Source organism: Alexandromys fortis, unplaced genomic scaffold (genome assembly GCF_014885135.2).
Source record: "Alexandromys fortis isolate MF-2015 unplaced genomic scaffold, M_Fortis_MF-2015_v1.1 scaffold_6, whole genome shotgun sequence".
NCBI classification, from domain to species: Eukaryota; Metazoa; Chordata; class Mammalia; order Rodentia; family Cricetidae; genus Alexandromys; species Alexandromys fortis.
Window position 1 is genome coordinate 16,981,088 of NW_026067902.1, and position 27,501 is coordinate 17,008,588.

Genomic DNA, 27,501 nt, shown 5'->3' on the forward strand with positions numbered 1-27,501 from the left:
CTTGATTGCTCTTTGGGCTGATGAGGGGGGGGGACTTGAGTGGGGGGGGGGGAGGGAAAGGGGAGGCGGCGGTGGGGAAGAGACAGAAATCTTTAATAAATAAATAAATAAATAAAAAAGGTTTGTTCTTACCATAAAAAAAAAAAAACCTTAGATGGTGACAAGGGCTTAAATAGTCCCAGGAAATTATTAGCTGAAGCTGAGAGAGAACTGACTTTCACTGAAGAGAAATTACAGAAGATACCTGTGGATTGTGTGGATCCGACTCTTAACTGCATACTGATCACACTATCCTTCAAATATTCCCCTACAGGAATGTTAATGCAGAAGGATGATATTATCTTAGATCTTTTCATCACAAGAAAAGATTCATTTAGGCTCTCCTTTCAAAGATTTCAGTTCTTAGCCACTTGGTCTCTTTGTCCCTTCAGCCTGTGGCAAGACAGGAAACACAACATGACAGGAAACCCAAGGCAAAGACCTGTCCATCTCTGCTGGGAAACAGAAAGGAAGCAGATGGGCTGGGATACCAGTATCTCCCTTGAGGGCCTGTCCCCAGTGACTTCACGTGCTTCCACTAGGCCTTACCACTAGTCCCACCTTCTGCCAGTGGTACTGTGGACTGGGAACAAAGCGATGTTCAAGTTCTAAATTAGGGGCTAAAGAGATGGTTCAGCAGTTAGCACTTGTTGCTTTTCCAGATGACTTGGATTCAGTTCCTAGCACTCACATGGCTGCTCACAACTGTTTGTAAATCCAAGTTTCAGAGGATCTGATGCCCTCTTCTGGCCTCCGAGGAAACAGGTACTTACATGGTGCACATTAAATGCTTATTTTACAACAGATCCTGTGATGAATTCTCTTTCTCTATATTAACCTCATTTAATGCTTACAACCACTCTACAAAGTAGGTATAGTGATATTCTCCATTTCACAGATGGGGGCCCTGTGCCCTAAATCATAGGCACAGATTCTGGATACTCTTCCAAGTAGTACCAATCCAAAGACTGCAGTGCCTGTAGCCATTGTGCATGTATCATATCTAATAAGAGAATAATCTTTTTTACTTCACATGCAAGATGCAAATAACATTTCAAATGCACTTGTAACTTTTACTTTATCCGTTAAGATCTGTTTCTCTTGAAATAGTAGCAGAAACCATACCTTGCTACATGGGGAGTGGGATAGATACGTAAGTCAAAGACTTGTTATGTAGCCCTGGGTGCCCTTGAGCCCGCAGCAATCTTCGTGCCTCTTCTTGAGTGTTTGCTTTAAAAGTATACTGCACACCTGTCTTATTACATACTTTTAAAAATTATTATATTAACATATTTATTGCATGTTTGTGTACATGTATGATGGTCAGAGGAAACCCTGCAGGAGTTGTTTCTTTCCTTCACCATGTGGGTTCCAGAGACTGACCTTGGGTCATCAGTGGGCAGTAAGTACATTTCCTGGCTGAACCATTAGTTACTTCACTGGTCCTGTAGTTACATACTTTAAATCAGCACACCAAGTCTTTGGTCATGGTTGGCTAAAATGAACCACAATTTTTTCAATTATTCATTAATTGTATTTTATTGTGGTACACATTTCATTATTCATTTAATCAATAATTTATAAAGTACTTACTGAGTGCACTATGCGCTAAGACTGGGCATACAAAGTATTTTGTTGGTCTGTTAAATCAATGAAATAATTCATTCCATTAGCCAGTCACAAGGAAATACTGAGCACCCAGTAGTAAAGGACACTGCAGAGATTTGAGATAGAGATATATACAAGCTGGGTGGTAGTGGCACAGCCTTTAATACCAGCACTTAGGAGGCAAAGATAGGCAGGTTTCTGTGAGTTTGAGGCCAGTCTGGTCTACAGAGCTAGTTCCAGAAGGACAGTCAAGGCTATACAAAGGAACCCAGTCTCAAAAAACAAAAGAGAGTAAGCTACAAGAAACAGAAGGGAGTTCTGCTTAAATGATACAAACTCTGGAGTCATGGGCATGTAGAGAATGACAGGTTTTATGAGCAAATATGATTACTTAGGAAAAGAATAAAATGAAGAGGATTCAAACTAAAATGAACGATCAATACTAAAGAATGGTAACAGAGACGAATCCAGCAAAGGAGAGTAAGAAACAGAAAAATGGAAAACTGGTGTCATGGGAGCCAAGCACATAGAGAACTGGAGAAAAGATACTGAGACGTGAGGAGTAGAAAAGAAAATGCAGGCACGAGAGAAGCAATTCTCTTTAAGAAAATTTGACTGCAAAGGGGAAAAATTCAAATATTTTCAAATGCTATGGAGCGTTTGTTTGTTTTCTGAGTTAGGGTTTCTCTATGTTGCTCTGGCTATCCTCGAACTCTCAGAGATCTGCCTGCCTCTGATATCAATGGTGTGCTTCCCAACCAAAAAGGTAGCAAGTTTTCAGAGAGATTTATTAAAGGTTTCTGGATTAGACCCAAAGAACAAGTAAGAAGGTTGACAGAAGGATCTTCCTACTAAAGTGAAAACAGTGCAGATGTAGAGTTGGTAGAAGTTTTACCATACAATTCTTCTTCTTCTTCTCCTCCTCCTCCTCCTCCTCCTCCTCCTCCTCCTCCTCCTCCTCCTCCTCTTCTTCTTCTTCTTCTTCTTCTTCTTCTTCTTCTTTTCCAAGACAGGGTTTCTCTGCAGCTTTGAGGCCTGTTCTGGCACTTGCTCTGTAGACCAAGCTGGCCTCAAACTCACAGAGATCCTCCTGCCTCTGCCTTCCAAGTACTGGGATTAAAGGCATGTGCCACCACTGCCCAGCTATACCACACAATTCTTAAATAGGCAGAGGACAGCTTCAAGAAAGGTGAAAAGGAATTTAAATGGGGGAAAGGGTGAGAGAAGAGGAAGAGTGAGTTAGTTAGAACAGAGACGAGATCTTAAAAGTATTCTAAAGGGCATAGTGCCTAGATAAATTTTCTTAAGGTGTGGCTGTTGAGTTTGCTGATTAAAATTTTCTACAAGTAGGTTATATGACTTTCTCCAACTATGCTTGAAATAAGCACATGAAACAGATCATAGCTAAATGTAATGGCACACATGAACAATGCCAGTATTTCATAGGCAGGGGAAGGAGGACCTGAAGTTCAAGACTTGCTGAGTTGCAGAGTTCCAGAGCAGCCTAGGGTATACAGCAATTTACCAGAGGCCGAGAAATGAGGGAACCAGGCAAATGTTCTTGCTACTGAGGTATACCTCAGCCTTCAGTGCAGTTTTAATATGCATTCCCCCATGACTAAGGATGCTGAGCATTTTTTCATGCATTTATTGGCCTTTTTCTTTCTTTTTTTAAAATAACTAATATTTAAGTATATGGGTGTTTTGCCTGCATGTATGTCTGTGCATGTGTGTGCCTATTGCCCAAGGAGGTCAGACAGGGTGTTAGATCCCCTGGGACTGGAGTTATAGACAGTTGCGAGCTGGCATATGGGTTCTGGGAATTGAAACTGGGTCCTCTTGCTCTTAACTACTGAGCCACCTCATAAGCTCCTTTTATTTCTTCTTTTGAGAATTTTTTCTTTAATTCTATCCCACTGATTTACAAGTCAGCTTTTGTTTCAGCACCATGCTGGAACATGACTTTTGTTACAATGAATGGCTCCATAGTATAATTTGAAATTAGGTATTGTGATGTCTCCAGGATTCTCTTTCTACCTAGGATTGCTTTGACTGTGTGTCTTTTGTGTCTTCATACACATTTTAGGGTTTTGTCTTGAGAAGCATGTCACTAGAATATGTGTTGCAAATGCAGACCACTTTTGGTAATATAGCTATTTTTACAATATAAATTTAAGTTTTCATTGTGGAAGTCTTTCACATCCTTGGTTAGGATTATTTTTGTTGCTGTTAATTATTTGTTTTAGCTACTGTGAATCTTTTCCCTTTCCCTTATTTTTTTCTCATCAAGTTCATTACTAAAAGAAAAGCAACTAATTTTCATGTGTTGGTTTAGTATCCTTTTGTACTGCTAAGAGCATTTATGAGACCTTAAGAGTTTTCTGGGAGTCTGCAGCACTGGTTCTCAGTCTGTGGGTCAAATGACCCTTTCACAGGGGTCGCATATCAGATATCCCACATATCAGACATCTACATTATGATTTACAACAAAGGCAAAATTAGTTATGAAGTAGCAACTAAAATAATTTTATGGTTGGGGGTCACTACAACATGAGGAACTGTATTAAAGGCTCACAGCATTAGGAAGGTCAAGAACCACTGGGTCTTTAGATATAGGGTCATACAAACAGGGATAATTTATCTTCTTCCTTCCCTATCTGGATCTCTTCTTCCCGCTGGTTTCATTGCTTTAGCTAGATTCTCAAGCATCATACCAAGTGGAGTAGATACTTTGTTTCATTTAAAAAAAATGCTTTCAGTTTTTCCTGATCAAGTATTATGTTGGCTGTTGGTCTATCATATTATCTTCATTATGTTTAAGTATGTTCCTTCTATTTGTTTCTTTGGGGCTTTTATCATAAAATGTTGAACTTTGCCAAAGGCCTTTTCACATCTATTGGTATGACCATGTGATGTATGCATATATAGTGTATGAGCACACCTGTGCGTGCTTGTTCATGTGTGTGATGGCCAGAGACTGATGTCAGGTATCGCCTTCTAACCAGTTTCCATTGTATTTCTGAGGGTCATTCACAGCTTCACCATCTCTCACTGAACCTGGACTTCACCTTTTCAATTACAGTGGCTGACCAAGGAGCTACTGGTCTCTCTTATTTTCCCCCATTTCCCTCCCAGCCCCTAGCACTCAGGTGGCAGGCAGGCTGCCATGCCTTTCATATGGGAATGGGAATCTCAACTCAGGTCCTCATGCTTAAGCAGCAAGGACCCTACCCACTGAGCCATATATCTCCCCAGCCTGGTTTCTGTCTTTAAACATATGTACTGCTATATGTATTGATTTGAACCATTCGTAGATGAAACTCTGGAATGAAACTAACTTGATTATAGTGTATGGTCTCTGCAATGTGTTATGAATTTGGTTTGCAAATATTTTATTGATAATTTTTGTTTCTATGTTCATGATGGAAATTGGTCTAAAGTTTTCTTTCTGTGTACTTACCTGATTTTGGTATCAGGGTAATACTAGACTCACAGAATGAATTTGTTTGTATTTCTCTGCTTTTTATTTCAAATGACAGGAGCACTGGTGTGAGCTCTTCATTAAAAGTCTAATAGAATTCAGCGGTGAATCTGTGCAGCCTGGGCTTCTCTTTTTTGGAACTCTTCATTGCTGTTTCAATCTCACTGCTTATGGTAGGCTTATTTAAATGGTTTACATCTTCTGGATTTAAGTAGGTCATATGTGCGTAGAATTTATATCCTATCTTCACTTCCCAATTTTCTTTAAATGTAAACTTTCAAGGTGTTCCTTAATAATCGTGTCTCAGTTAAGGTTTTCATTGCTGTGAAGAGACACCATGACCATGGCAACTCTTATAAAGAAAACATTTAGTTGGGGTGGCTCGGTCACAATTTCAGAAATTCAGTCTATTCTCATCATGACAGGAGCATAGTGGCATGCTGGCAGACACGGTGCTGCAAGAGTAACTGCAGACAACAGGATATGGCAGACCGAGACACGGGGTGGTATTCCCGCCCGCACAGTGATGTACTTCCTCCAACAAGGCCACACCCACTCAAACAAAGCCACACTTCCTAATAGTGCCAGCCTTTATGAGATTATGAGGCACCAATTACATTCAAACTACCACATCTTGTAAATCTTGTATGCAACGCTCCCTTTTTAGGTCTTTATTCTCTTTTGATTACTTTTGCTAAAAGTTTCTTGATCTTGTTCAGTTTTCCAAAGAACGTTTTGATTTGCTAGTTTTTTGTATTATTCTTTCAATCTTCCATTTCATTAGTTCCTGCCTTGAACTTTCTTATTTTATCTACTGTTTTGGGATTTGGTTTGCTCTTTCTTTTTCTGACTGTGAGGGGTATCATTAGATTTCTTATTTATTTGAGATTTCTCTAATATTTCAATGTCAACATTTACAGATTAAAAACTTCCCTTTTAGACTTGCCTTAGTTGTAATCCCAAAGGGTCTGGTAAATTCTTTTCACTTTCATTTGATTCCTGATTTTTTTTTTCAATAGTATCTTCAATAATAAAGGAGAGTACTGTTTACTCTCTGATGTTTTATATTGTCTGTGGTATCTCCTGCTATTGAGTTCTAGTTTTATTCTAGTATGATCTGATAGAAGAAATTATTTTTATTTTTTTTATTTGTTAAGACTTCCTTTATGGTTTAAACTATGATCGGTTTTAGAGAAAGTTCTATGTGCTGTTAAAAGGATTATGTATCTCAGCCTTGCTGGATGAAATATTCTATACATGTCTGTTAAATTCATTTAATCTATGTACAGTTCAGTGCTTAAATTTTTTGATTTTTTTAATCTGAATGACCTATCTACTGATCACAGTGAGGAACTAAAGCCATCTATTATAATTTTTCAGAACTTTCGTATACTTTGGAGTCTATTAGTTTTGTTTTATAAAGTTGAGAGCCCCAATGTTTGGTGCATAAATCTTTTAACAATTGTTTAATTAATTAAATAATTGATAGATTTTAGTGTGTGGAGACATGCAAGCCAGCCCACACCTTTGGAGGTCAGAGGACATCTTGTTGAAGTTTGTTCTCTCTTTCCACAGTGTCAGTCCCCAGGATCAAACTCAGATCATCAGACCTGCAGGACACACCTTAAGCTGCTATGTCATCTTGCCTGTCTAACTGTTCTATCTTCTTGATGAACTGTTCCTTAGTATATATGGCCTTTATCTTTTCTGGTTAATTTGGCTTTAAGTCTATTTTATCAGAGAGCAGAATAGATACATCACTTGTTTTCAGTTTGCATTGCTTGAGATATTAACTTAAATCCTTTCTCTTTCAGTCCATGTTCGTCTTTGCTGTGGATGCTTTAACAGTATTCTTTCTTCCAATAAAGGAACAGGAGGGTCTTTCCATAATTTTGTATTCCTTAATTTCCTTCATCAGTGTTTTGTAATTTTCAATGTAGGGACTTCTCATCCCTTTTAAAATCCCAAGTGTTTTAATTGTTTTGTTATTAATATAAACAGAATTGTTAATGATATGTTCCAACAGTTCATCACCTGTAAAAAGAAGCAGAACTGATTTTTGTGTCTTGGTTTGTAATCTTAAGTTTTACCAGATTTGTTAGTTTTACCTATCGGTTTTGTGTGTGTGTGTGTGTGGGGGGGTATTCCCAAATCTTTATTTGTTTGAGACAGCTTCTTACTGTGTATCTTTGGCTGGCCTGGAACTCATTAATTGCACTAAGCTAGTTTCAAGCTCACAAACATCCACTTGCCTCTGCCTCCCAAATGCTGGAACTAAATCAAGGGCTGCCATACTCAGTCAACTTTCCATTCTTGTTTAGTAGCTGTGAGCTAATTATACTACAAGGAAGTACATTTTGGATTATCTTCTCCTAATTACTTTAATCCTTCACTCTGAATGTATAGTTAATGATTCTCTTGTGGCTATCTTCTTCAAGAGCATCAACTATGAGCCGGAAAGAATGTCAGTGTCTGCCTTTAATCCCAGTACTCGGGAGGCAAAGGCAGGCAGTCAGATCTCTGAATTCGAGGCCATCCTGGTCTACAGAGTGAGTTCCAGGACAGGAGAGTAATACTTGAGAAAAACTCAAGGGACTCGGTCTCAAAACAAAACAAAGAATATTAACTATGGTCCATTGTGTGGAAGGGCACTTGCCATCCTGCCTGACCATTGATTGAACTTGATCCCAGAAAACTACATAATGGAAGGAGAGAACTAACCCCTACAAGTAGTCCTCTAACTTCTACATATACATGACATACACAGTGTTAGTCAAATTCCCTGCCAGAGGAGATATTAGCAATGTAGTCTACCCCTTCTCCAAAGGTCCCAACAACAGGCAGATGCATGATTCCACCAAAATTCACTCTAGGGAGCCTATTAATTTATTGGGCTTCCTTGCAGAGCACTGATAAGGGGGCTACTACTTAAGAGAGGGGATGCTGGTGCTCTCCCCGCAACAGACCACACCCAATAGCGATGAGGGCTTTCCCGTAGCTGCACAGATGGAACCCTTCTCTAGTCTTTAGAAGCCCCCACTTTTAGGTGGTGCTGGGATCATATTTAGGTCCTCCTGCTTATAAGGCAAGTACTTTACTGAAAATTATCTCAACATAAACTTTTTTTTTTTTTGAGACATTGAGTTTCTGTGTAGTCCTGGCTGTCTTGGAACTCACTCTGTAGACCAGGCTGGCCTCGAACTCACAGATCCGCCTGCCTCTGCCTTCCAAGTGCTGGGGCTGGGATTAGAGGCATGTGCCACCACCCCACACCAGGTAAACATTATTTCTAAATGCTTTCATTTCCTGGGTTTACATGTGCCACAATGGCCAGCTCTTATCTTTTTTTGTTTGTTTGTTTGTTTTTTGAGACATGGTTTCTCTGTAGCTTTGGAGCCTATCCTGGAACTAGCCTTTGTAGACCAGGCTGGCCTCAAACTCACTGAGATCCACCTGCCTCTGCCTCCCAAGTGCTGGGATTAAAGGCATGCGCCACCACCTAGGTCTTATCTTTTTAAAATAAATTTTATTATATTATTCTCCTTCCCCTCGAGGATGAACTAAAACTCCTTAGTATGGTATTTGACTGTTAAGTGTACGGTCCTAAGAGACCAAAAACAATTCAACATGTATACAATCAACTGATTTTCTACAAGAATGCCAAGACAGTTAATGAAAAAAAAAAAAGAGAGACCTGTGTCAGTTTTTCCACAGCGACAAGATACCTGCTATAAACTTACGAAGGAGGATTTGTTTGGGTCAGTTTCAGAAGTACAGCTGGCTTCAAAGCTCCTGGGCCTAGCTGAAAGCAGACTATCTTAACAACAGAAGATGTGACACAAGAGCTTCTTCACCTTATGGCAGGAAGCAGACAACAGTACAAAACGGACCAGGGCCAAGATTTCCTCCGCCCAACAGCTATTCAAATACTGGATCCATTAGAAGATGAAACCACTGTTTAGGTCAGAGCCCTCATAAACTCTCTGGAAACATTCTCACAAATACAACTAGCGATATGCTTTACTAACACCCCTTAGGGTCTGTCAATCCAATCAAATTAACAAGATTGACCATGACAAGTTTCTTCAGCATGCTGGGACAACTGAATAAACCACATGTAAAGCAAGGTTCTATCATATCATATGGGAAAACCAACTCAAATGAAACAAAGGCCTCAATAGAAATAAAATTGTATAACTTTTAGAACAGGAAAAATGTCTATAACCTTGGATTTTATATTTATTTCTTAAATTTGGTAATAAAAATCAGAGACAACTAATAAAAAATATAAAACTGAAATCATCAACAGTCAAAACTTCAAAAAAATACTAGTGACAAACTGAAAACACATCCTACAAAATCGAGGACAAAAATTACAGATTATGTCTGATTGAGTTTGCCACCTAGAGTACATAAAGAATGACAGCTCAGTAACAACGTCAGATATAAAATGAACAAAGGGGGGAGAAGGAGAAATGGCTCAGTGGTTAAGAGCACTGGCTGCTCTTTCAGAGGTCCTGAGTTCAATTCCCAGCAACCACATGGTGGCTCACAACCATCTCTAGTGGCAATTTAATGCCCTCTTCAGCCATAAAGTTGACAGAGCACTCATAGTAAATCTTTAAAAACGAACAAAGGGAGTCTCGATAGCCACCATGCCCTGACAGCCCCTGAACCATGAGCTGAAGCAAAGTCCTTAATGAGGACGAAGACAAGAAAGACAAGGATAACAATGACATGGAGGTGAGAGCTGAAAGAGATGGCCCAGTGGTTAAGAGCACTGGCTATTTTCCCAAAGGATCAGAGTTCAATTACCAGTAACTACATGGTGACTTATAACCTTCTGTAACTCCAGATCCAAGAGATCCAACAGCCTCTTCTGTTCTCTGCAGACACAGTACATATGTCGTGCAGACACGTAACAGAAAGTAAAACGTTTAGTCACATATACTTTTTTTTTTTCCCAAGACAGGGTTTCTGTGTAGTGTGACAGAGTCCCAGAGATCTTAGTACAACTGACTCTATGGTAGAAGTACCATTCTGGCTGTAAAACTCAGCATGTAGACAGCACCTGCCAAAACTAAAACACAGGCCTAATCCATCAAAGTCCATGAGGAAGTCACTACATATACTAACCTTGCTTTTTTGCTTCTGTAGTTCTGCTTGAACCCAGGATTTAAGACCAGACTGAGCAACATAGCTAGACTCCATCTCAAAATTAACTAATCTGGAAGGGTGTGTAGGAGAAAAAAATATACAGGAAACAAACACAATATTTTCTTCATGCTGAAAAGACAATGAGTTGATGATGGACGGTTTTACATCAGAATATTTTGATCACGACCTTTATAGTGCTCTCAGAGACGTGGGTAATCTGTTGGGTAGGCCAGCACAGATTTACAATGCTTTGGTTTCAAAACCAGGGCAAACTGCTAAATCAGTCATCAAATATTTACCGAGTCCACACATAATTTGTAGTGCCAAATCTGTGTTTACAACATTCAGTTTTTTACTTTCTTAGCATTCTATTTTATTTTGGTATATAATACTCATACATAGGGCACAATGATGTTTTGAAACACGTTTGATGTACACTGATCAAAGTGGAGTAATTAATATATCCATCACCTCAAACGCTTTTCACTTCTTGCTGACGAAATACTTGAAATCCTTATCATTATCCTGAAACACATAGTGCATTACCGTTACCTGTAGTCAGCTGACTGCAAGAGAACATCAGAACTTAGTCATTCTGTCAACCAACACTGCACCTGTCGCCCAACCTTTCCCAATTGCCCACTCCCTACAAACAAGACTGGAGTTTGTTTCGTTTTTTGCAGTTTTGGGATCAAACCGAGGGCTTCAGTTGGAGATATAGCTCAGCAGTAGTGTGTTTACCTACACGTGCAAGGACCTGGACTGGATTATTTGCATGCACACACACACAAACACACACACCCTACTGCACACTAGGCAGGCACTCTGCTATTGCGCTACACATCCTCCCTGTACAGACTAGATTTTCAAACTCAAGACAGTATATATTTGGGGAAAAAAAAAAAAGAAAAGTAGGTCCAAACCAGGAATAGTATACATCTGCAATATAAACTAAAAAACAAAACAACAAAACCAGAATCAGGTGACTGCAACACAGAATTCTACTAGAGCTCCAAAGAAGAACAAAAACACTCCTCAAACTATTCCATAAAAAAGAAAAAGAAAGGAACACTTGTAAATTCTTTTAACAAAGCCAGTATTAACTCTGATACCAAAACCAGACAAAGATCTAACAGAAAAATTATAGATCAATTTTTCTGATGAACATCGATGTAAAAATTCTCAACAATGCATTTTTTAAAAAAGATTTATTTATTATGTACACAGTATTCTGTCTGAACATATGTCTGCATGCTAGAAGAGGGTTTCAGATCTCATTATGGATGGTTATAAAAGCTGCCATGTGGTTGCTAGGAACTAAACTAAGGAAGAGCAGCCAGTGCTCTTAACTTCTGAGTCATCTCTCCAGCCCTCAACGAGGTATTTTCAAGAGCACTGACTACTTTATTAAAGGACCCAGGTTTGATTCCCAGCACCCACATGGCAGCTCACCATTTGTAGCTCCAATTCTAGGGGATGCAACACCTTCTTGTGGCCTCACTGGGTACCAGACACACACATGGTGCACAGACATATTTGCAGCACAACACTCAAACATATAAAATAAAAACTAATAAATATAAATTTGTTTTTTTGTTTTAAATATTTTTTAAGCCAAAGTAAAAACACATCAATAAGATTATCCTATCCTTTTCCAGGATTTAACCAGGTAAATGAATGGGAATAAAAAAGATCATATTGAATAAATTAACCTGTACCCAGAAAGACAAATGTTGCATGTTGTCTCCCATCTGAGGATCCTAGCTCCATATATTCAGGTATGAGTACATATTCTGGAGTAACTTTAGAAACCAGGGAAGTAAAAAGGGACCATGGGGGGCAAAAAGCACAAGAGAGGAGGAAAAACAGGGTACAGATGATCTGAAGGGGGAAATGGGAAAAACAGGGGGGCTCTAGTTAGGGAAGGGGACAGAAATAAATACAGAAAGTATGTCTGAAAGTCTTAAGAAATCACACTATTAACCATCTACCTAAAATACCTATAGTGCACTTAAGTCAGTGTACAAATCTACATATACAGTTTAATGAAATTTTCCTATCTGGGCTTACAATGCTACATCAAAGTGCCAAAGACCATCTAACAAAAACCCCAACACCAGGTACAAGAAGCCCTCTTTTGAACTGTTGACCAGGGTTGTCCAAGAGACTCTAGAACACTATAGGCTCTTTTTTTTTTGTTAAAGATTTATTTATTTATTATATATACAACATTCTGCCTCCATGTATGCCCACATGCCAGAGGAGGGTGCCAGATCTCAGTACAGATGGTTGTGAGCCACCATGTGGTTGCTGGGAATTGAACTCAGGACCTCTGGAAGAGCAGCCAGTGCTCTTAACCACTGAGCCACCTCTCCAGCCCCCCTATAGGCTCTTCTTATCACCCTTGGCCATACCCCAACAGTGGAAAGTAAGTCCCTATTGCTGAAGACACCATGCTTTCAGACACAGGGCTCAGAGGCTCCTAAGCTAGAACCAACCTGAAAGCCTCCTCCCTTGGAACTAGCTTTCAAGGCACCAGAAAATACCATGAAAGCTTCCAAAGAGGAGAAGAAACCAAAAAATTCTATAAACCACAATCATCAACAAGGTTTGATAATCCTATGGCACAGTAATAGTACATATACTTTGCTGGTAACCAATAGCTTTCTAACTGGAATTATCAACACTTCAATGAGAGGTAAATGATGTCTGGAACTGGAAACCTAGTCACCTACCCAGGCCTAGAGAGTTCATGAATCTTGAAGAACCCACACTCAGCATTTACTAAGCCACCATAATCTCTAACTACACTAATTTGTTCTTATACCCACAGATAAGTATAGTCCTCACCCCTCATAAGGAAACTTCTCTTTCTAATGGATGGACACCATACAAAAAAATCCACAAGCAATCAAAATGTGGAGCTGTGGGACCCAGCCCCAACTGATATCTCTGTAACACAACTCTAAGACTCAGGGATCAATGCGGAAGAGAGCCCAGAAAGATTGTAAGAGCCAGAGGTACAGAGAATTTGAAAGTTTCTCTTAGGAATGTCAGAAGCTATACCCATTTCCAAAAGTGACAATCACATTAACAGGGATTAAAACTTTAACAGGATTTGGGGAGGAGGTATGGGAGAGATAGGCATACGAACTCTTAACATTCAGTCAACAATAAGTGCTATCAGAAACCCCACAGGAGAAAATTTAAAGCAGTCTGTCCTCAAGGAACTTACAATGTTGACAAGAGGAGGTTAACGCAAAGAAAGCTATCATTAGCTAAACAAATAAACTAGTGTGGCTCAAATAATAAATGTAAATTATACATAAAAAACAAAAAGCATGGTCAGAAGTACTAGCGGTTACAGAGTGAATATAGAAGGCTCAGAAGGTGGATAAAGAGGGATAGGCAAAAAAGAATCAAGAGGATGAGTCAAGAAAGATGAAGAAAGACACAAGTCAATCATGACACAGAAAGGTAAATGGAGACAAAACTCAGCAGAACCACCAGTCTTGAACAGCCTGGATCAGGAGCGAGTGGAAGACACAGGTGGTTGGAGCCACTCTACAGAAGACCTTAAAGACTGAACAATTTTCTGACTTCATGAAATAATTGATACAACCATTCTGAAAGTAAGGTCTGAGGGTGCTTGGGTTTGCTTATGAGGAGAACTGCTTAAAGGAAAAGCCCAAAATTCTAACCTGTTTTAATAACTGTTACATGAACATCAAGCATGTACAAGACTAATAAAGTAGGAGAGGAAGCTCAGAATGAGGAGGGTTCAAATTTTGCATGATTTTGAGTTACACGAGATAGCAATTTATTAGTTATTAAGTGGCTGGCCAGATTATGACCAGTGAGCTGAGGGAAAGCATAAGTATGGATGCATTTTAGAACTATGGAAGGCTGATCCTTAAAATACAGAGAAACAGTCAAGCTCCAGGGAATCAGATAAGACAAGTATGGGAGAAACCAACTAAATTTAACTGAAATTGGACCAGTAAATAAAGTCCAACATCTAGGAAAAAAGACTGATCTTGGGCAGGAACACAGATAGAGTCCCATCCTGGAGAAAAGACAGCATAAATAAATAAGCAGTAAAGGAATAATAACAACAACAATAATAATAATATAATAATAATAATAATAGCAAAGACACCATTTAAGATTTTCTTCTTAATATTTACTTAATATTATTTTCAGTGTATAAAGTTTTGTCTGCATGTATGCCTGTGCACCATGTATGTGCTTGGTGTTTGTGGAACAAGACGCTTTAGATCCTATGGAACTGGAGTTACAGATGGTTGTGAGCACAGATGAGTTCTGAGAACTAAATCCCGGTCCTCTAGAAAAGCAGCCAGTGCTCTTAACCAATGAAGCATTCTCTCTTTGGCCCCATTTAAAATGGATGGACAATGGGGTATACGCCTTTTTAAAAAAAGAATTTTAATTTAAACTTCCAAAGAGTAAGAAGATTATCATTGTCCTTTTGTAGATGAGGATAACTGAGGCACAGAAAAGCAATTTGCTTGATTATACAAATACTAGATTTACAGTATAGTGCGGTAAAGGGCACACCTACTGCCCAGACCTGCTTTCTAAGTAAACATCTGCTGGGTGCCAAAGCTTTTATACATAGGTTTGATGTGTGTGGGTGTTATATACCTATACATTGTGCAGTACACACAGTGAAGATAATTTCTGAAGGAAAGATATAATATGCTCTCCATTCTCCTTTCTGTCTCTTCTTCATTTAACTAAAGCTATTTTACACACACACACACACACACACACACACACACACACACACACACACACCTTTTTTGTTTGTTTGTTTTTCAAGACAGGTGTCTCTGTGTAGACCAGGCTGACTTTGAGCTCATAGAGATCCTCCTGCCTCTGACTCCTGACTGCCGGGATTAAAAGTGTGTGCCACTGGCCAGCTATTCTTTTTAATATAGTCACAGTCAGGATTGTGACAATTAAGAGAAAAAGGAGTCATTTATTGTTCAGCTCCAAGCCTCAAAACTGAGTTTTTTTTTTCTTTTCTCAAAACAAAGTTTCATTATATAACCTAGGTCGGCCTTGAATTCATGGCTCTCTAGCCTCCACCTCCCCAGGCTGTGATTACACACCTAGTTTCAAATTTTGACCTTTGTGTATGTATATTTGTAACAGAACAAGAGTTTTGAGGAAGACATTGTCTACACTGAAATAGTTCTTTTCCCCTATCAAGAGCTTGAACCCGACCATCTGTTGCATTGCATGAGACAAAGTAACAAGAATCTAATCGCAAACTGAGGGAGGGCACATACATAAACACCAGTACTTGGACCCAGCCTTGGTCTATAGTGAGCCTCTTGTCTATTACAAAAAGAAAAATATAGTACATGTAATGGAGGTTTTTTTTTTTATTTTTATTTTTTGGCAGAAAGAAGAGGGGAAAAAAAGAAACTACATTGTGTATGTGATTGACTCATCCAAGATACTGGGTGAACATTGAGGTTTCAACCTCCAGCATTTCAGAATATGGTCATATTTGGAGTTTAATAAAGTGATTAAGTGAGGTTACTAGTGTGGGGCTGTTGCTAAAACGCATCCTCATGGGGAAACATAAAAGACATCTAACCCTGGGAAACCAACGAGTTTACTGGATTTCCTTATCACACATAGGTTACTTACATGAGTGTGGCGCTCTCCTTCACTGACCAAGGCCCCCACCAGAAGATCTTTACTCAGGAGGAATGAAAGTTTTCCCACAGCCACACAGATGCAGCCTCCTCCCCTAGGTTTCACCAGCCTATAGACTCTAGCCCTCCCTGACGCCACCCTGAACAATTAGTACAGAGTTGCATACAATAGCTGGTATGGAGTGGCTCAGCACTCAAGGAAAGATTTAGTGACCCTCCTCAGCCATTTATGAGAGGAAGTAAACAGTTCAATAAGCCCAGACGGGATGCTCTTTTCTATGCAGGCACAATTAAACTGAAGAGGATGTTTGTTTTACTTTTAGAAGAGTTGTGTACAACAGGGGTCACAATCCAAAATGCCTGGAATCTAAGATGAGGCACTGGGGATGCATGCACATAGGGAACTCCATGGCAGGACAAGGCAGCAAGAGTCATCTGTAGCCAAGGTGAGAAGTCTCAGAGAAAACCAGTACTTGCCAGTACCTTGACCTGGGACTCTCTGCTTCCAAGGCTGTGTAGGAATGAAGTTCTTTATCTAGTCTGTGGTACTGTTATGGCAGCCCTTCTACAATACCTTCTCCAAGTTAAAATCATTTACAGAACAGAATAAAATACAGTAACTTGGAGAGAATCTATAGAAATGAGTCTGATCTTCACTTTCCTGGACAGTAATGAGAACGCTTTCAAGCTCTCTTATTCTCATGTAGAACTGGCACAATAAACTGGAGGAAGCAAATATCATTTTCCTGGTTCCAGAGCTGGGATTTCTGAATCTATGAGGTGGTTTGAATGGTCCTAAGGCTCATATGTTTGAATACTTGCTCCCCAGTTGGTAGAATTGTTTGGGAAAGATTAGGAGGTGTGGCCTTGTTGAAGGAGGTGTGTCACTGGGGACAAGTATTGTGGAACATTAGTTTAAGATGCGTTACATTCATTTATGCTGTGGAATATTTGTTTAATGATGCAAAGATGTGCTGTATTCTTTTCTGTTGCATTTGTTTAACTCTGTAAAGCTGTGTTACTTTGCCTGCCTAAAACACCTGATTGGTCTATGAAGAGCTGAATGGTCAATAGCCAGGCAAGAGAGAGAATAAATATGAGAAATCTAGGCTCAAGGGAGAACAGGACAACAATGGCCAGCCACCCAGCCACAGAATAAGAAGAACAAAATACAGAATAAAGAAGGGTAAAAATCCAGAGGCAAACCTTAGTTAGAGAGAAACAGAGTAATTTAAGTTAGAAGAGCTGGCTAGAAACAAGTCAAACTAAGGCCAGGCACATATAAGTAGGATAAGTCTCTAAGTTTTTATTTGGGAGGAGGGTGGCAGGCCCCAAAGAGTAAAAAAAAAAAAAAATACAACTCCAAGCAGGCTTTGAGGTTTCAAAAGATTCATGCCATTCCCAGTATTACTCTGTGCCTTCTGCAGAGGACCTGGCTTCAATTCCCAGCACTCATAAGGTGGCTCAAAAGCACCTCTAAGTCTAGTTCCAGGAGACCCAAAGCCTCCTTCTGTTGGGAACCAGATACTCAAGTGGTGCACAGATAAACACATGCAGACAAAACATCCACACACATACAATAATAAAATTTAAGCCACTAATAAAATGCTTTCTTTTCTAAGGTGCCTTGGCCAGGGTGTTCTGTCAAGGCAATAGAAAACTAAAATACTTAGGGTTTTACAGGGTTAAAGTCCATCAGACAGCAGAGCAAAGAAAGCCAAGAGCTCACATTTTGATCCACAACCAAAAGGCAGAGAGAGTTAACTTAAAAGGGTGTCCTTGTCCATCTTGAAGACCTTACTTTACCACTCCAAACTCTCACGAGATTCCACCTACTGTATCCAAGAGTTGTTCATGCTTTAGAGTTAAGTGTGTAGCAGGTGCATAAGTCTCTCTCAGAGGACATCCATACTGTGTCAAGAAGAAAGGGTTACAAGAAACAATGAGACTTCAGTTTTCATGAAGTAAGAAGCAAGGTAAAGGTCAAAGAGGGTAAGAAGGTTGGGAGCTCATGAAATCTGATGGAACTTGAGTTCCATTTCCAGGACCAACATGGTAGAAGGAGAAAAATGACTCTTACGTGTTTTCCTCTGAAATCCACATGTGCACTAAGGTGAAGACACACACACACACACACACACACACACACACACACACACACACACAAAGACGACTCAATTTATTAAGGGCCAGCAACACTTGCTGCCAAGACAGGTGACCTGAGTTTGTTCAGTCCCTGGAAACCACAGGATGGACTCCAGAAAGCAGTTCTTTGATCCCCATACATGTTCTCTGGCATGTGTGTGTAGGTGCACGCCATACACACGTGCATGCAACTAAATAAATAAATGTAAAATTGTCTTCTAAAAGCCCAGAAAAGTCATCTACAATATTGCCCATCAAGAAATTTTAAAAATTCTGATTTTTAAACTGAAGTTGCCTAGGTTATAAACTATCAATAAAATGGCGAAAACCAATAAAAAAAAGTAGGATACAATCACAGTCGTTTTAAACTTTTAAAATTTAAAATGTTGTATTTTCTATCTGCCTTTAACACCAGTCCTAACAGATACTTAAGCATACCCAATTTTATTTTCTTTCAAGAATAATAATGACACAGACATAAGATTCTGTTCCTATGAACTTATTTTTAGATTCTACCATTTTGGCTAATTTCATTAACAATTCAGATGGAGAAGATAATGGATTAACGGTGTCCAAGTCACAAGTGTGGCTCATAGATGGTTCCCGACTCATCTATCATACCACGCAAATTATTCAACACAAAAATAATTTGTTTTTGAAACCTACTTCACAAAATACCTAGACTTACAGAGATTTTAAAAGTCATGCTGTTTAAAAATAGATGTTGAGCACCGAATGGGAAGGGAGGCCCCATTCTGAAATAAATTAATATTGATCAGTCTGCACAGAATGAGGGTGAGACAATGCCCACACCATACCTGGCAGTCTGCAGATTTGTATGGCCGTGAACGTAAGGCGGCCACACAGGCCAGGGTTACCAGTGCCAGCTCAGCAGCTGAGCTCTGGGAGAAAAGGCGGCATCTACACATAGGCCACTCTGGAGAACTAGAACTTAACAGCCAGCCTTTCTGGAAGCGAATGGAGAATGTGGCGCGGGTGCCGGGAAAGTCTGACAACACACCGGGTTGCTGGGGGCTGGGGAGCTTCCAGGGCTACTATGCCGAAGGCGTGCCGCAAACGCCGGGGGGCTAATATTAATTTATACCCCACCCCTAGGAGGGCCGAGGAAAGGGCTCGACCTTACCTTGTCATCCTCGCATCTCTTGCCCAGGCCCTCCCTGGCCTGCAGCCGGCTGCTCAGGCGGTCGTAGTCGGCCTCCTTCTGGTCGATCTGCTTCTTATGCGTGTCCACCAAGAGCAAGAGGTCCGAGTTGCGCTTCTCCAGGCGCCCACGGGCCACCTCGGTGCGCTGGACTTGGCCCTGCAGCTCGGCCACCTCCTCCTGAAGCAGAACGTGGCGCGAGGAGATGCTCCAGTAGTTGAAGGCAAGGACGACGATGACCAGCAGCAGCACCACCAGCACGAAGGAGGGCAGCCGGCCGGCCCGCCGGTTGGCCCCGAAACCCACCATGGGGCCGGTGGCTCCGCCGCCGCCGCCGACACCTGCGGGCAGCGCTGGCCTGAGCTCCGAGCCGCCTCGGGACCAGGACCCCTGGAGGCGGGCCTATCAGCCGGAGCGCGGAAGGGGGCGGGGCGTCGCGGGTCCTCCCCGCCCCCTCGGCGCTCCCTGCCGCGAGCCCTCCAAGAGTCGGAGCGCGGCGGTGCAGGCGCCCGCCGCAGGGGACCGGGAGAAGGAGGCACCGGTCGTATCCGACGCCCGACGCCTCAGGGCTGGGGGCGGGGACGCGGGCCGGAAGGGGGCGGGTTTTCTTCGTCCCCGCCCACCGGCTGGGGCCGGGGCGCCCGGGGGGCCATTAGCTCGTTTCCGCCGACGCCCCCTCTTCTCGCGAGATAGTGGGCTTACTCTCGTCCCCTTGCGGTCCTGTCTCGCGAGGGTTCCCTGGAGGCTGGGGTGCGCGGTCGGGGTCGCGCTGAGTACCTGGGTACGTGTGCCTACTGCTGCTACCTGGGTGGATCCTTTGAAGCCAGGTCCAGGCAGAGCCGGCTTTAAGCTGCCCTTTGGCTGAGTTTTGCCTGGTCAGGAATTCTGGGATTGATAGCACCAAGTAGGGAAGGCTCTAGGTGAGGTGCGACCAGAGAGGGATATCTAGGAAGGTTTTCTTGTCCTTGTTTGTGCCAATGACGTGGGAAAACCAAAACCAACAGTTAACATCAGCCCACAAAACTGCGGTGCCCAGACAATACGAAAAGAAAGCCGGAGAACTTAAGCTGTAGGAAGCTCTGGGATTGAGATGTGTTAGCAGCCTGGTTTCCAAGGTTACTGCTGTCACGGGCAGAAAGAATTCCAGAACGCGGTGCTTCTATTTTAAAAAGCTCTGCTGCTTGGGGTTGGAGACAAAGTCCAGAAGCTGCCCTCAGTGAATGGCAGCTAATGTGCCGTTACTGACGGCTGACACATTCCGAATTAGCAATAGCAGCGCTTACAAGTTGTTTCTGCACGCCTAGTTTTATATCCCTCCTCCCCCAATAACAGTTTAACAGAAAGCCAGGGAACAAAGATATTTGGGAACTTCAAAGTCCTCTCTCTATCTCTTCTGAACTAGGCTTAAAGCCAAGTGACTCTTAACACCGTTGGTCACAACAGGTATCATTCAGTGCTCCAGAGAACGACTGTTTTATTATTATTATTATTATTATTATTCGTGTTTAAGCAAAGTTACTGGGTTTCACATGTGTAGGCAGGAGGTGGATTTGCTACTCCGGGTCAAGAACTTTGAACAGTATAAATCCTCAAGAACACAAACGAATTTAGTGTATTTATTCAAACTGGCTGATAGTTTTCAGACAGGAAGACTTCTCATCTTTGAATAATTGTTTCCCTGCCTCCTGTGTATTTCAAAAATAAAGTTTATCTGCTTCCAAAAAATATTGTACCTTCACCGAGGGATATCTCTTGTATATTGTACAAAAAAATCAACACAGAACTGTTATTATTTGGTTCACATCAAAGTTGAACTGTTAGCCTGGAAGGTTAGTTTTGCCTGTAATTAGAGCACTTGGGAGGTTGAGGCAGGGGTTCAAAGCCGGCTTGGACTGTGGACGAAGTGGATGTCTCAAAAAGTTGAACCCTGACTTCAGAAGATCTGAGAAGTCTTCTCCACTTTGGCAAAATTAAGTCAGGTCAAAAGTGGAATTTAAAAGAATTATTACATTTACTTACGGGAGGGGGCATGCGTGCCATTGCACATGTGTAGAGGTCAGAAGACAACTTGCAAGAGTGAGTTCCCTCCTTAAAGATGGGTCCTGGGGATCGAACTCAAGACTGTGCAGCTCGGCAGCAAGTGCCCTTTCCTTCTGCGTCCTCTTACGGCCCCTAGATTGGAAATCATAACCATTTATCTTACTAATATTAGCTACGTGTTATCTCAGCCAGTAGTTGAAAATCCCCTAAATGCTATTAACTGCTTAAAGTGCTGCTCTTCCCAAGGATGTTGTCTTTTTAACTGGGATTTGACAGCTCTGCATTATACGAAACACACTGGGAATTGCTGAGCTGACACTTAAAGGACTCTTCCTCTACCCCTTAAGACCCCCACCCCGCCCCACAGTTACCTCCTCAACCTATTCCCTTAATAGTGAGTCTAACCTAGAAATCACTGAGGGAGTGTATAAGTGAATTCAGATAGCCAGTTTATGAGTTAGGTATTGACCAATTAAGGCAGACATCAGTTCTTTAAGTCAGGTTATTTATGAAGATTAACCCCAATGATGAAATACACGGACTCTGTGTATTCCTCGGTATGATGTGGTGATGGCAATGCCCCACAGTTCTCTTGATGATGAGAAAAACATCGGACAAATCCAAGTGGAGAGAGATTTTGGCCAGTCCATGGTTTGGTCACTAGCACTACTTAAACAGGTTGAATGCTTCTAATTCCTGCATTCAGGAGGTGGAGGCAAAGAGATCAGAGTCAGAGGTCACTCTTGGCCACATAACAACTTTGAGGCCAGTCAGCGATGTGTGAGACACTCTTTCAAAACAAAGCAAAAGAATGATTAAACATTACTATTTGTATTAGTTATTGGCTATTATGCTAAAGCACCATCACTAAAGCAACTTAGAGAAAGAAGGGTTTATGTGGGCTTACAGTTCCAGAGGGACAGTGGTTCATGAAGCATCAGGCATAGAAGCAAACATACCCATTGGAGCATCCAGCTGAGAGCTCAGGTCTTGAACCTCAGATTGGAAGCGTAGGGCACAAACTCGAAACAGTTGAAAAGCTCCCCCATAGCCCCTGCAATGACACACTCAGTCCAGCAAGGCCACACACCTCCTACACCTACTCAAACAAGCACTGCCACCTGGGAGCAGTGTTCAAATGCCCTAGGCTGTGGGGCTCATTTCTCATTCAAACTACTGCATTATTGCGCAAAGTAGGTGTTTAGTTAAGGCTTCCTTAGCTTTTTCTCTGTTGGCCTGGTCCTGTTCCATGGTCCCATGCTGTATCTGTTCATCACCTCCCTTTTGGTTTCTTACAGTTGTGGCAGTTTCTTAGGTTCTCTATAGTTTTGACGACCTTGATTTTTGTTGTTGTTATTTTTGTGGTGTTGGGGATCAAACCCGGAGAAGCACTTTACCACTAAGCCCACCTGACAGCTTTGAGAACCATTGTTTAGTTTTCCAAATTCTACGAAACGGAGCACATCCATCTGCCAGATTTCATTCCTTTGAGTACCCTTTGGGTAACTTCCTGAGGGTAGTGGTGTTTGGTTGTATAAGAACATGTAGAACATTTCCTTATAATTTCCTTGATTTGTTTTCACGTGTTGGAAAAGTTTATTTTTTTTTAAACCTTTCCTATTGACATGATTCTTTTTTTTGAGACAGGGTTTCTCTGTGGTTTTGGAGCCTGTCCTGGAACTAGCTCTGTAGACCAGGCTGGTCTCGAACTCACAGAGATCCACCTGCCTCTGCCTCCCGAGTGCTGGGATTAAAAGCATGCACCACCATTGCCCGGCTTGATATGATTTTTTAAAAGTGAAATTCTGAGGCCTTCAGCACATTTACAATCAACAATTAATTCATTTCTGCATTTCCTCATGCTAGAGGACCTGGCAGCCCCGTATGAGATCAGGTGTGTGTTATGTATATGGGATGATGCCTATTCCTGATTATATCTTATTACTGAATAAATAGTGAAGTCAGTTCTGTATCATCTGGTATAAACTCAGTAGTTTCAATAGGTGAAACAACTCTTTCAGCAACTGTAAGTTGGTAACTATGTTGAGAGTTTCTTTAAAATTCCTTAGTACCATGAGAATAGCATATGATTCTGACTTTTGGACATAATCATAAGGGCTTTGTTCCACTTTACTGAAATTTTCTGATTTGTAACCTGCCTTTCCTGATTTATTTGCATCAGTATAGGAAGTAGGGGCTCCAGTTATTGGTGTGTTCTGCGCAATGTGAGAAAGTATCCAATTAATTCTCCTTCTAAGTCAAATTTTCTTGCTTTTGGGATAGTTATTGTTAACCTTTCCCAAAAAAAAATTGCTACAAGCTCTTTGCCATGGTTCACTTTCTTACCATAATTTGTCAATTTCATCATTATTAAAGGTACTATAATTTTTGCTGATTCTATTCCTGCTAATTGACCAAGTCTCAATTTTCTTTTTATAATTAACTCAGAGAGCTTTTCCGCATAAGTTTTTAATTATTTATTTGGTTTAGGTGGTAAAAGATCCATTCTAAGATAATAACTTCACCCTGCATTAAAATTCCTGTAGAGGAATGTTTGGAGGACAACATGATTAGAATGAAGTTAAGATTCTGATCGACACCATCCACATATGTCTTCTGCAATTTCTTTTCAATCAAAGCCAATTCTCTCTGTTTCACCTGATAATATTTTGGGACTATTTAAATCCTTGTCTCCATCTAAGGTTTTATTTAAATTAATCAGGTCATCAGGACCTATCCCAAGAGTAGTGCTCTGTAGATGGGAAATGTCTTCCTAGCAATCTTTGGAAGCTATTAGGAGTTTGCAATTAATCTCTCCTAATTTTCACCTTTTGGGTCTATTTTTTGTAAATCTATTATATAGCCTAAATAATTAATAGAATCTCCTCTTTGTATTTTTTCAGGAGCACTTTCTAATCTCCAACAAGGCAAAAATTTCTTTACTTCTTCAAACATTCTTCTTAAAGTATCCACAATCCACATTTGAATCAGATACCAAAATGTTGTCCGTGTAATCATAAACTATAGATTGAGGAAACTGCTTATGTATCCTTCTGGCCCTATATATTCTACCCATTTTATGCTCTACTTACCTGAGATAAAGTTCTGATCCCCAAAACCCAAACATTTACATTGTGAAGAGACCAATTTGGATGCCAAGATTCTGATTAAATTATTGTTACATCTGTACCTGTGTCTACTAGACTTTCAGTGACAATTTCATTTATTCATATTTTTAATTTTGTTCATTTATAGAAGTTTGCCAAAATACTCGCTTTATGGTTTCTCCTGAATATTTTGTTTTCTCTTCTATAGCTGTTGTATTTTCCAGAGCAGTATGGTTTCTTATAATAGGCATTGAATTATTTTTTTTTCTATTTTTTCCCTTTTAAAAAATGATTTATTTTTATTTTATGTACATTGGTGTTTTGACTACATGTGTGTCTGTATGAGGGTATCAGACCCTCTGGAACTGGAGTTACAGACAGTTGTGAGCTGCCATGTGGGTGCTGGGAGTTGGACCTGGGTTCTCTGAAAGAGAACCCAGTGCTCTTAACCACTGAGCCAATTCTCCAGCCCTTCTCCCCCTTTTTAAAATACATTTTGTCGAGCTATACATTTTTCTCTGCTCCCCTCCCTTCCTCTCTCCTCCCCTTCAACCCTCTCCCATAGTCCCCATGTTCCCAAATTACTCAGGAGATCTTGGCTTTTTCTACTTCCCATGTAGATTAGATTCACTTATGTGTATCTTAGGGTCCTCTTTGTCTAGGTTCTCTGGGATTGTGATCTTTAGGCTGTTTTTCTTTGTTTTATGTTTAAAAACCACTTATGAGTGAGTAGATATGATAATTGTCTTTCTGAGTCTGGGTTACCTCACTCAACATGATGTTTTCCAACTCCATTCATTTGCCTGAAATTTCAGGATGTCATTAATTTTTTTCTGCTGTGTAGTACTCCATTGTGTAAATGTACCACATTTCCCTTATCCATTCTTCAGTCAAGGGGCATTTAGGTTGTTTCCAGGTTTTGGCTATGACAAACAATGCTGCTATGACATAGTTGAGCACACATACTTGTGGTACAATTGAGCATCCTTTCAATATATACTCGAAAGTGGTATTGCTGGGTCTTGAGGAAGGTTGTTTCCTAATTTTCTGAGAAATTGCCATACTGATATCCAAAGTGGCTGTGCCAGCTTGCACTCCCACCAGCAACACAAGAGTGTTCCCTTTAGCCCACAACCTCTCCAGCATAAGTTGTCATCAGTGTTTTTGATCTTGGCTATTCTTACAGGTGTAAGATGGAATCTCAGAGTTGTTTTGATTTGCATTTCTCTGATGACTAAGGATGATGAACATTTCCTTAAGTGTCTTTCAGCCATTTTAGATTCCTCTGTTGAAAGTTCTCTGTTTTGGTTTGTACTCCACTTTTTAATTGGATTATTTGTTCTTTTGGTGACCAATTTCTTTAGTTCTTTGTATATTTTGGAGACCAGTCCTCTGTCTGATGTGGGATTGATGAAGATCTTTTCCTATTCTGTGGGCTGTCATTTTGTCTTGTTGACCATGTCCTTTGCTTTACAGAAGCTTTTCAGTTTTGGTAGGTGTCCCATTTATTAATTGTTTCTCTCAGTGTCTGTGCTGCTGGGGTTATATTTAGGAAGTAGTCTCCTGTGCTAATGCATTCAAGTGTACTTTCTGTTCTATGAGGTTCAGTGTGGCTGGCTTTATGTTGAGGTGTTTGATCCATTTGGACTTGAGTTTTGTGCATTGTGATAGATATGGATCTATTTTCATTCTTCTACACGTTGGTATCCAGTTATGCCAGCATCATTTGTTGAATATACCTCCTTTTTCCTATTTTTTATATCTTTGCTTCTTTGTCAAAAATCAGGTGTTTGTAGGTGTGTGGATTAATATCTGGGTCTTCAATATTCAGTTCCATTGGTCGTCCTGTATGTTTTTATGCCAATATCAGGCTGTTTTCAGTACTGTAACTCTGTAGTAGAGCTTGAAGTCAGGGATTGTGATGCTTCCAGAAGTTCTTTTATTGTACAGGATTGTTTTGGTTTATCAAACTGGATTTTTTGCTTTTCCATATGAAGTTGAGTACTGTTCTTTCGAGGTCTGTAAAGAATTTTGCTGGGATTTTGATGGGCACTGCATTGAATTTGTAGATTGCTTTTGGTAAGATTCCATTTTACTATGTTAATTCTACCTACCCAAGAGCATGGGAGATCTTTCCACTTTCTGGTGTCTTCTTTAATTTCTTTCTTCAAATATTTAAAGTTCTTGCCATACAAGTCTTCCACTTGTTTGGTTAGAGTTACTCCAAGATATTTTATGCTATTTGTGGCTATTGTGAAGGGTGATGTTTCTCTGATTTCTGTCACAGCCCATTTACCATCTGTGTAAAGGAGGGATACTAATTTTTTGAGTTAATCTTGTATCCTGCTACATTGCTGAAAGTGTTTACGAGCTGTAGAAGTTCCTTGGTAGAATTTTTGGGATCGCTTATGTAAACTATCATATCAGCAAACAATGAGAGTTTGACTTCTTCTTTTCTGATTTGTAACCACTTCATCTCCTTTTGTTGTCTTCTTGCTCTAGCTCAGACCTCAGGAACTATATTGAATAGATTTGGAGTCAAGATTTAAGAACTCTCAGCTCCTTCTCCAGCACCTTGTCTGCCTGAGTGCTGCCTTGCTTCCCACAATGACAATAATGGACTAAACCTCTGGACTGTGAGCAAGCCACCACAATTAAATATTTTTCTTGACAAGAGTTGCTGTGGTTACGGTTTCTGTTCACAGCAACAGAAACCTTAGTGAAGACAGAAATGCTTTACAGTTTGATAAAGGCTTCTAGGTCATTGTTACTGAGGTATTAAAAAAACCAACCTACAGATTAAAGGATCTGTCAGTCTCTGCACTAAAACAACCAGTTTTCCACTGCAGAGGTTATCTGAGAATTGGAAGAAAATTTTCTGACATGTGAATCACCTGTCTATGTCTTAGTTAATTTATCTATTGTGGTAAAACATCATGAGCAAAAGCGACTTGTAGAGGAAAGGATTTATCTCAGTTCATAGCTATTATTACAGCCCATCCCTAAGGGACTTTAAGGCAGGAACCTGGAGCTGAAGCAGAACCCACTGAGAAGTGCTGCTTACTGGTTTTT

The 27,501-nt window shown here is 40.5% G+C and overlaps 1 protein-coding gene across 2 annotated transcripts in view; it reads right to left on the bottom strand.

Moving 5' to 3' along the window:
• Positions 1–19,865, bottom strand: part of Golm2 (golgi membrane protein 2) — a 77,841-nt gene extending 57,976 nt beyond the window's left edge. Inside the window, exon 1 of one of the 2 annotated variants that reach the window (XM_050133699.1) lies at positions 19,265–19,865. In XM_050133699.1, coding sequence (XP_049989656.1) covers positions 19,265–19,591 — 327 coding nt within the window. In that variant the 5' untranslated portion in view covers positions 19,592–19,865. The remainder of the gene's footprint in view (positions 1–19,264) is intronic. The other variant, XM_050133705.1, reaches the window with a different exon arrangement.
• Positions 19,866–27,501: the final 7,636 nt, after the last annotated feature.